We start from the raw sequence: 10,507 nt of genomic DNA, 5'->3' as shown, positions 1-10,507 counted from the left end.
GAACCGTCTGCTTACATAACGTCGTTGCACATAATCTACATATTGATCTTTTCTGCAAGTGATAACATTTGATAAACATTTCCGACTAAACACTTTTAACACTTTGTGTCGGAACAATCAACAGCTAACTAAGGCCTGTCCTCTTCTTCATCAAATAGTAATCACTTTGGGCAGGTCTCTGTACTTGATGAGGTAGTATGGGTAGCACTGACAGCTGTCAAAAATTACAAACATGGTGGGCTTGTCAACGTTGTCCACGCAGGTGTCGTAGAGAAGGAACTGACTCGTCCTGGAGTTGAGTGGCGGCGGCCGGCGGTAGTGGCTCCTTCCGAGGCTCACCTTCCCCACCAGGACTTTGGCCAGGAACATGCAGCGGACCTCATCCGGCCCCGACTTGGCTGAAAAGGTTTTGGAGAAGGAGGCGGCGGGGGCGAAGTAGGAGCCGAACCCGTTGGACGTTCCGTTGACCCCGGCCATGCGGGGGTCGAAGTTGTTGTGGCAGATGTCCTCCGAGGGGTCTTTGGTTGTCCCGTGGAAGAGATGTCTCTCCAGAGGCTCCTGAGACGTGGCGTGCTGCTTCTGCATGTACGCCTTGTGCCTGCAATGACAACGCAGATCAATGTAGACGGTGTCTTTTGGACATGTTTCAGTATGCTGTGCTGAAACAAGCTTTTAAAAATCAATGTAAACTTAGTAACTAAAGTAGCTGGACCTTTGGTACTTGTCCCAGTGGAGGAGGTTCTGGACCTGCTGGATGCCGACGACGTCCACCTCGGTCTCAGGCAGGCTCTCGTAGAAGAAGTTCTGGACACTCCGGTAGGCCTGTGTGCCGGCCGGAAGGTCCACCAAGCTGTAGTCCTGTGCCGAGTCCAGACACCACACGGGAGGATACCAGGAGCTGAACTCCTCCAGAGGGTCCACGCTGAAGTTTGCCCCGGGGAGGTCGCCGACAGGCTCAGTCAGGATTCCTGTCCTGGGTGTAAAGTAGAGGAAGGGAGGATATCATCGCGATGAAGAGGAGATACAGGACGACTATATGTGGAACCTGACAATAACTACATCATGCGACTGAAACAGAGACACAGAGAAATGGATACCGACTGCAGGTAAGGCCGCATGGAATCGGGGGAGCGGTAGAGGGGTCTGCAGCGAACATTTCTGCGGAACCCTGTGGTGAAGTTGGTCTGGATCATGGTGGTGAAGTCCACCTTGTAGTCCTGGGAGCCAATATAGAAGGTACACTCGAGCTCCTTCTCGCTCATACTCTTCAGCAGCGAGGCGGACGCATCCTAACGGAGAGATGAAGCAGTCAAGTGAACAAGGAGCCGCTGCAAAACTCATAGCTCAGGGAGCGTTTAGAGGTAAAAGGAATCATGCCAAAGGGGGCGATAATGGAGATGAAAAGTACGAGATAAAGAAAAATAGACACCTTGTTGTACTCTTCCCAGTCCTGGTTGTTCCACCAGTAGATTTTCCATTTGCTGGGAAAGTACGGGTTTATGATCAGACTGTCAGAGTTAGTGAGTCGTCTAACTCCGTCATACTTCGATGAGTCGTTAATCTCCATCGAGTCAAAGACCAGACTGCAGTGGAGATTGCTAGATGGAGTGTTGCACAACAGCATTGTAAGGTCAAACTGAAAACACACTAAGTTTTATTTTTGACTCAGGGAAAACCAAACTTGCTGTCAACAACCCAAATGCAAAAAATGGGGACAAAGATAATTAGTTTGTCAATTTTCCGACTCAAATAGAAACTCTTAAACCAGAGATTCGACTCCAGTTCTGCGCTTTCACTCACCCGTCGTCGATGCAAATGGACTCTTCTTTGATGTTGCAGTAGCTCTTCTCCAGTATGACCTGAGAGCGACAGGGGACGTCGATCCACTGGTGGGTGACCACGCTCCACAGCTGCCAGTGGAACGGGTAGGGAGTGTGGTGCATCGTACACTTATTCCCTGCGTCACACAGACTCAGGAGGAACTTGTCGCAGACCTGGATGTTAGAGGAGGTCTTGGTGTGGAACGGAGAGGGGACTGGCCCTTCGGACGGGGCCTGCAGCTTGGTGGGGGTGGCCGTCGGGGTCTGGATGGCGGGTAGGACCTGTCTCTTGGTCGGGGTGCCGGGCTGATGTGCAGGCTGCGGTTGGGTGATGATGAGAGGCAGGGAGAAGATGAGGGAGGTGGCCAGTGTGGGGTTTGCAGGTATTTTCTGTGCTTGACCCGGAGGGATCGGCAGCAATTGCGTGCCGTTTTGGGAAAGGGTGAGCAGGACGCAGGAGGTCTGGGAGGCTCCATGCTGCGGAGTGATGGACTGGATGACCATCTGAGGCTGCAGGGTCCTGGAAGAAGGCGCCGAGCTCTGCGCCACGCTGGAGGCGCCTTCGGTTTGGGCGGGGGTTGCACTCTTCCCTTGCTTCGAGGTCGCGGGAGTTAAATGCACACCGATGCTGTAGGGGTTGACGGTCCAGGCGATGTCCACCTGCTTGGACCTCATGGCCTCCCACACTGGGAGGCTGGAGTTGGCGTCAGCGGGGATTTCCAGTAGGAAAAGAGACGGGCTCAGGAAGGTGACTTTGGAAGATTTAGATGGGGGCTTCAAAACTGCAACGTCGTCCGCCATCTTTCTCTTTGAGCGTCTGCTGGATGAAGCTTTAGGCATCTTGGACATCCAGTAAAAAAACAAAAAACACATTGGACTATTCATTTTGAGTAAATTAGCACAAAGGACATGGGGACATAAAGTGAGTTTAGCTCAGTATGAAGTTAAAATTATATAAAATAGAATCAAACTACAAAGAGAAATGTGTTTTTTGTTGGCGGCTATATTGAGGTCATTATTCATGTACATTTATCTTTTCTAAACCTTTCACCTTCAACACGTTTTAACGTTCTTGTGAATTGAATACACACTCTTATCTACCTGCACCGTTAGCATTGCGGCTATAACGAGCTAATGAAAGCGTATCAAACAAGATGGTTTTTGGCTAACCTTACCGTGAACACCCGCCGAGGTCCTTTGACGTGGAAATGTGTTCGTAAAATTAAAATGCAGCTTCAAAACGAATTCACTGCAGTCCGAAAGTTAAAGAATGTAATGTTTCACGACTTGTCCGGAGAAGTAATTTACAGACTGTTCTGCTCTCAGTGAAGAAGGTGTCGACGTGCCGAACGAGAACGACACAATGTAACGTTTGTGGGAGTAAAAGAACTAAACAGCGTGATGTTACCACTTTAACGTATGTTCAGTAATAGAGTAGTAATTGCACGTGCAAGCATACAAACCAATATAACAGGTTTTGCTTTATATACGGCAGTAAAAAATAATCTCCCATAATTTACGAATTATTTACTTTTTCAACAGTGGAATCACATTGTGAAATGCCGGTTTCACTATAACGATATTATTGTAATATCCCTGTTGCCATGTTTGTTAATGCGGTAGCTGACAAGAAGTCATCTTTTTTTTTTTTTTAAAACCTGTTTCACATTATTCTCATAACCCATAAGGTCAGAACATTATTGACACTTTAAAAAAAAAACATTCATCGTTTTATTACAGGCCAGACTGGACTTGCAGGTTGCACAAAATAAAGGGGAAGTAATGAGATTAGCAAATAATTTATTTGTAGATTGGTATTCTCACATTAGTATTTGCACATAAAGCACATTTAGTCTTTGCAATATATCTGAAGCTGTAAACAAAATTGGGCTTCACAACCAACATTCAGTGTTTGACATGCAAATTCAAAATCATGTTACAAACAAACTAAAGCCACAAGTTGGGGTACTTTTTAAAAACACACATTATGCTTTGCATGAAACAATTTTGAAGAAAGTGCAGGACTTTTTATAGAAGATTAAAGTGCTGGGATCCAATTGTGTATTCATTATGTTTGAAGCTGGTCGTATTAGACATTTCATTGGACCAGGAAAGAAAGTGCTGAAATTATGCAATTTTAGATTCTGAATGTTCCCCTCATAACGTCTGAAAATAGAAAAAAAAGTTCCTACTGCTTTTGTGCTGAGCAGAAGTAAAAATTGTGAAGCGGAAGAGCACTTTCAGAAATATTCTACAGCCTTCACAGTAACTTCCAGTGGCTCCAGCGTCAAAGGACACTGCTGACAACCCACCCAGAAGTACGGGAAGACTCTCTCGGTGACGGCGTGCTTGAAGGTGTAGATGTGCGTGTTGTCATCCGGGTCGTAGAAACACACCCGACCCTTGTCACAGTCCAGCTGCACTCTGATCCTCTGCGGGTTCCTCTTCAGGTTGAGTCTCGTTAGAGGAGAGGTGCCTGCAAAGTACATCTTGTGGTAAAAGTACACGCTCAGGTAGCCGTTCTTCAGCACCGAAGACACTTTCTCTTTCCTCTGGATGGATTCTTTGGCCACGCCGACGACCCACGCCGTGTTCTCTCCCACGGTGACGACCCAGGCGTGCTTGCCTGAGGTGAAGCTCTCGCGGCCCAGCACACCGGTGTCGGGGTCGAACCTCTCCGGGTTGTCGGGCAGTTTCTGCTTCTCGTCACTGTCACAGACGCTGGCGAGGTCTTCTGACAGGATGAGCCACGGGGCGGCGGTGTTTGGGTCCAGAGTCACCGGGGCTGAAAACAAAAACAAAACATGGCAGCTGTCTCTGGTAACACATTCTGACTGTAGTCCACTCAGCATCACAATCTTTTACGCACCTCAGGAATACATGACAGTCTGAAGGTCTACAGAATAAACCGAGAGCTGTGAAGCAGGATAGAGGATGTACTCACTGAATTTGAAGGTTTCATGCATCTTCTCCCACACGTGGAAGTTCAGAGACCCCAGACATGTGGCCACATCGATGAGTGCTCCGGGAGGCATGACCGGATCTTCTATTGGGCTGTTAACTCTGCAGGGAGCAGAATCAGGCAGTTTATGCATCTTGTTGTGAAAGCAGAGAAAAGACAGAAAACTTTAAAAAGTAAGGTTTTTTTTTCACCTTGCCAATGTCGTCTTGCATTTCTGAAAAAAAGAGGCAAAGTCACAACATTTTTAAGAAAATAAATGGTATATTTATGAGAGTATCTTTGCGCTTATTCATATTTTAAATGTTTACAAACTCACATGAAGGACAGAGACGCCCTCCAGAGCCATCTCCTCCTCTAAAACTCTGATGGATTCGGACACGGACGTTATATTCCCGACGATTTCCTCGATCTTCTGCATCAGCGCTCGACTCTTCTGCTCCTCCTCCGTCTTCAGCGCCTCCATCCTGGCCTCCTCCTCGGCGTCAAGGAAGCTGTGAAGCTTTTCGAACTCCTCCCGGGTCCGTCTCGCCACGAAGCGAGCCTGGACCTGAGGTAAAAACATGCGTGAGCATGGCTTGGAAAGGCTCAGCGCTGCTTAATGAGTGCACGATCTTTAGCAGAAATGTCACCTGAATGTATGCAACGGCATCCTCGTAGTTTTTCTTCATCTTGTCAAAAGCGTCCCTCTTCTCCTGCATTGAGCCGAGGGCAGACTTCATCTTCTCCTGAGAAGGTAAATAAGAGAAACTTGAATGCTTGTTTGATTATTAAACAAGGTTTTATACACAATGGCTGCTGTATTTACCTTCACATCCACGACAGCCTCGCTGACGGGGCAACAGTCGTGCTGTTTGTGCTTCCTGGAGGTGTGGCAAACCACACAGATAGGCTCCTTGTCCGGGAGGCAGTAGAGCTTGAGCCTCTCGCCGTGCAGAGGGCACATCTCCCCCGGATCACAGTACAGCTCTCCCCCGGTGTCCTCCGGACCCTCGCCCTCCTGGATGTAGGCCTCACACAGGTTCTTCAGGGTGAGACTGGGCACGGGTTCATCCACACTCTGGCTCCTGCACAGGGGGCAGTCGCGTCTCCGTGGCCCTTGGGTCCAGTACTGCTGCAGACAGGGTGCACAGAAGCTGTGGCTGCACTTGAGGACCACCGGGTCCCTGAAGATCTCGCAGCATATTGAACAGGAGAGGTCCACCTCCGGGAGGGAGAGCCTGCCTGCCATACTGACGCTCTTGTTTTGCTCTGAAAATGAAAGCAGGGCAAAGGTAGGCACAGATCAAAACACAAAGCCCTTCTTCATACCCACAATCCCCTGTAGTCTATTTACTTCCCCCTATGACCACACATTAGTCTTTGAAAGCATTCGAGTGCAAACTGATTAACTTTTCTGATATGAAACTGACAGTCAGAGGCAAAACATACCTCAAGCACAGAGTCCTGTCACAGATATCCGAGCTTAGACGCAGACACTTCCTGCTTCCTGTTGATGAGTCATGATGAGTCACCCAAAGGGGGCGGAGTCTCAGAGGCAGAGCAGGCATTTTTAACCCTTACAAGGTATTTACAGTCCAAATCAGTGGCTCTAAAAACACTTTAACTAAAAACAATCTGAGGAGATTCTTTGGTTGAACTGCTTACAACTCTCATTATGAGGGGGGGGGTTTGAACAGTTGAAACTATAAATAAGAAATCTTAAAATTGTATATACTGCTATGCAGTTAAAGCCAATATGCAAACATGTGCATTATGAAATATTGAATAATCGTGTAGCACTTTGGTCTCCCAAACAGCAGCCTCTTCTCATTAGTCTCTGGTGGTGTTATGGAGTCCTGTAAACTGCTTTTAGCATATGTTGCCATCTAGTGGCAAAAAGCAGGGAAGAGTTTATCATCAGTGTGCAACCAATGCCAACTGCTGAGCAGATTATGCAGTCGAATGGGCAGTGTAATCAGTTAGCAAATTTCTGTTTTTGCCTGTTATGAAGGTTCACTTTACAGTTAGTGATCAACACACTCATTTGGTATTTCCATCTTTCATTTAACAACAAATACGACAGTTTGTTCCTTTCCGATTTATGCACGGATCATTTGATTTTATGAGAAAACTTTTCTGTGGATTTATCATTCATAATGTATGGTGAAGGGGTAAAGTTGTTAGTCACACTCAGGCATTTCTTACATTTCTTTCAGGATTCTCATCCTCATTCATCACACAGTATGCTCCAACTGTCCAAAAAAGACTTTCCTGTATGTCTTGCTGTTTTTATGCTCCAAAGAACAAAAGCAGATAAGAGTCTGCTCACTGTGGGTTCTTGCTCCTTGATAAATGTATTGTACAACTTTAGGGCATCAGTGTGCAGACTCTATTCATCTTCATTTTTCATTCTGTCCACTTGGAGAGTTGGACCCATCTACAGCCTCCACATGGCTTTTGGGATTGTAACTTGATTAACTGCGTGTAGCAGGAACTTTTCTTGATTGTTTGGAAGCTCCTTGTCAGGAGCCCGGGGCCTGATAATGTGCTGTGTTTGACCCTATTGTCCCTGTCTGGTGTCTGATTTGCGCCATGGACTCCTCACCTGGTCAGCACTAACCATTGGAGTAATAGGGAACATTTTGGAAAGAAACAAAAAAACACGACATCACATTAACGGATCCCCCGGCCAACCTTGCATTGAAACGCAAGTCTATCAAGAGCCGTTTTTGGAAATGTGGGTAAAGAGAAGACACGGTGGCAACATTTAACTCTTTTTCCAGAAAACAATTAAGTTTACTTTCTGCAGCAAATGTATCTTCATCTCTAAACGTATTGCTTGGATGTGGTATGTGGAAAGATCATAAGATGCTATATATGGTATTGGGAGAATTTTGATCGCCTCTCAACAGTTCGCAACATGGCAAAAGGCTGAGCCGGTGACTTGCAGCTAACGGTGCTAACAGCGCAAACATGCTCACAGAGCTATACAGTGTTTGCCTTGATCAGCTGCCACCACCATCTGAGATCAGTGCTGGGCCAGTGGGACACTCTAACATGCACGGAAATGCACTAAAAGCACGCACGGCCGGACCGGCTACGTTAACAAAGAATGGAGAAGCTTGGATAACAACACACAGAGGGAGACATTACTCCACTGTATATTTAGCTAATAGCTGTTTGCTGCTATATTAATGCTCTGAATACCATATAGGGTGAGAAAATGTGCCAGTTTAATCAACTGACGACCCTCCACTGTCCTCCAAATGCCCGAGGGACAGCCTCAAACACAAATCAGTTTTTACATTTAATCTTTATTTTACTGTCTGTGTTATTCATGTAATCATTCAACACTTGATTAGTCACTTCTTTGACACATTTTGGTATGCCACAGGGACTCAAGAGTCTCCAGTTTTTCATTTAAAAAAAAGGAGCTGCAGAAGATTATTTTAATCATAGATTGATGGTAGTCTGTGCTCGGCCATCCTGTCACCTTCAAGAACAACGTCAGCTTTCCAAAACTAACTTTTAATTGAGCTGCGTTTTCCTCAGCTGATAGCGCTACACTAGGCTTCTATGGTTTAGACATGAGTACAGCAACATGCACAGATGGCCCGTTTGTCATTTGTAAAGGAGGGTTTGGAGTTTCCAGCAGATGCTCTGGTTGTTAATTTCTTCACTTCCCTCCTGGAATGACTCAGAGTCTTTTAAAAAGGCCTGCTGAGCGTCGCTCCAGTTTGGGTCAATGAAGCATTTACTCTGTTGATGCTCTGTGTAAATACGACATCGTGAAAATGCTGCAATGTCTTTGCTGGCCTGCCACTGTTCATACAGTATGACACTAATGCATTTTATGCCCGAGGGTGGAATTTATGTGACATTGTGCATCATAAAATGAACTTGTTATATATGCTTGTTATTGTGCTTACACTGCTTCACAAGTCGTCATGAGCCATATGTCATGTACATATTTGTTTCTCGCTAACATTACATAATCTGCCTCAGAAGAACATCAACTCCTTTACACAGCAGTACAGAATATTTGTCACTTCTGAAGTCTGGAAGTTGGCATCTCACTTTATTGGGGAAAAAAACAAAATCATATTTCTACTCACATGACACCTTGGACAATAAAGACTGACACCATCCTTGTACTGAGATGAAATTCAGCACCTTTCCCTGATGTTGTAATTATCATTCACCACTAGATGTCAGAGTGCACCCACGTATGGTGAAGTCAGCTATAAAGCACCATAAAAAAAGGTACTTTATGCCGCAGCATTTATGCAGAAGTCTCCTGATTGCTTCACATCTAAAATGACTCGAGGTAAACAGACAAATATCAGGAGACAACATGTAATCTGTGTTATCCTCCCATGTTAGGTGCTTTGGAAAAACCTGTGCCAACTCTGAACGAAGCGGTTTAATGCTCAAATGTACCTGGACGTTGCCTGTCCAACCTCTCCTTCCCTGTAAATTGGCTGTCAGCCGGTGTGACCCAAGCTAATAGTGATTCATTATTGCTCACACCCTGCTAGTGTTCACAGAGCTTCACAGGGGCTGAAGAGGGGGGGGGAAAGGGGAAGGGGGGGGGAGGTCTGTGTCAATCTCACAGCATCTAATGAGGACAGGCAGGCTAACACACAGCAGAGACAACTCCAGGTTGGACCCGTCTCTCGGCCCGATACTTTGTAGAGAGCATCGCTCTGACGGATACTGTCAGCGGACGGAGCTCCATCCTTCTCAGGTTGAGGAAAGTATTGATGATTGCAGCCGAGGAGGTGCATTAAAAAATAATTACTGAAACATAATTCGATATTTACTTCATCCTCGTACAAGCCTATATTTGCATAGTCTGCTATGCAGTAAAGCTGGACAGTAAAAAGTAAACTAAAGCCAGTGAATTATGGGAGACTAAGAGGAAGGAGCGAGAGAAAGGTAAAGAAAGACAAAGAGGTATTTTATTGTAGCTATAGATTGAGGATGTTGGCAGGCCTCCTTAGAGTCCCTATCACTTGCTTTCACAACACCTGTTCAGTTTCCCCTTGGTTACATATCCCTTTATCAAGGTCCCACTTTCTAACTAGTCTTTGCAATAGTGACTAGTGCCTGTTTTAGTGGTCAATGCTTTGTTGATGAATTAAGCAAATAAATGAATGCTACTTAAAATGACACAACTTAATAAAACTTGCATTAACTTCACTTTTCAGCCACTTTGTGGCAGCAGAAGAAAGCTGTAAAGACCCCCCCACACTCTATTATCACCTTCTTAATTACTTGCAACTTAATTACCCCTTTTATGCAGTATACCTCAGAAGGTGGTGGCGGCATTTTTTAATCCTCTGAAGGATTTGTTTGTTTTGAAAGCTAAGCTTATTTCTTCCTCTCTTTATTCGCATGAATTTGACTGAGCAGTCTGTGTTTTGTTATTTGTACAGACATTAGCTTTATATGCAACCACATCAAATCCAGTCTGACCACACATCAACGCTCGCAATGTATCAAGTCGAACTTCGTGGCTCAGTTGTTTCCAATTTGGAAAGCTCCTCCTACTTGACTGCAACCATACTTGTACATTCCTCTGAATACTGAAATGACTGCAGTAGGCAGCAGCTGAGTCAGAGCGTCGTGTGGAGAGGACATTATAAGATTAATCTCAATTGCTACCCGGGAGACGAGACAAAGAGAGAGGGACAAGGGCACCAGAACTGATTTATACTTTGCCGTATAAACATTTGATCTTTTT

At 45.6% G+C, this 10,507-nt stretch overlaps 2 protein-coding genes across 2 annotated transcripts; both read right to left on the bottom strand.

Annotated features, from left to right (window-relative positions):
* Positions 1 to 29: 29 nt before the first annotated feature.
* On the bottom strand, positions 30 to 2,660 carry LOC116390050 (protein mono-ADP-ribosyltransferase TIPARP-like). The gene is made up of 5 exons (XM_031859292.1): positions 1,801 to 2,660; positions 1,430 to 1,598; positions 1,102 to 1,289; positions 713 to 973; positions 30 to 598 (listed from the first exon to the last, which is right to left on the bottom strand). Exons 1-5 carry the CDS (start codon positions 2,658 to 2,660, stop codon positions 151 to 153), a joined length of 1,926 nt encoding a protein of 641 aa, XP_031715152.1. The 3' UTR covers positions 30 to 150.
* A 944-nt stretch (positions 2,661 to 3,604) lies between these two features.
* Positions 3,605 to 6,289, bottom strand: trim35-14 (tripartite motif containing 35-14). Its single transcript, XM_031859100.1, has 7 exons — positions 6,211 to 6,289; positions 5,588 to 6,030; positions 5,412 to 5,507; positions 5,099 to 5,329; positions 4,974 to 4,996; positions 4,765 to 4,883; positions 3,605 to 4,605 (listed from the first exon to the last, which is right to left on the bottom strand). The coding sequence occupies exons 2-7, from the start codon at positions 6,008 to 6,010 to the stop codon at positions 4,061 to 4,063; spliced, it is 1,437 nt and encodes a 478-aa protein (XP_031714960.1). The 5' UTR covers positions 6,011 to 6,030; positions 6,211 to 6,289; the 3' UTR covers positions 3,605 to 4,060.
* Between the last annotated feature and the right edge of the window lie 4,218 nt (positions 6,290 to 10,507).

The sequence above is a fragment of the Anarrhichthys ocellatus genome, unplaced genomic scaffold (assembly GCF_004355925.1).
Source record: "Anarrhichthys ocellatus isolate YVR2014 unplaced genomic scaffold, GSC_Weel_1.0 scaffold21, whole genome shotgun sequence".
In the NCBI taxonomy this organism is placed as follows: Eukaryota; Metazoa; Chordata; class Actinopteri; order Perciformes; family Anarhichadidae; genus Anarrhichthys; species Anarrhichthys ocellatus.
Note: the sequence above shows the minus strand (reverse complement) of the source record. Positions and strands in the feature narration are given on the sequence as shown.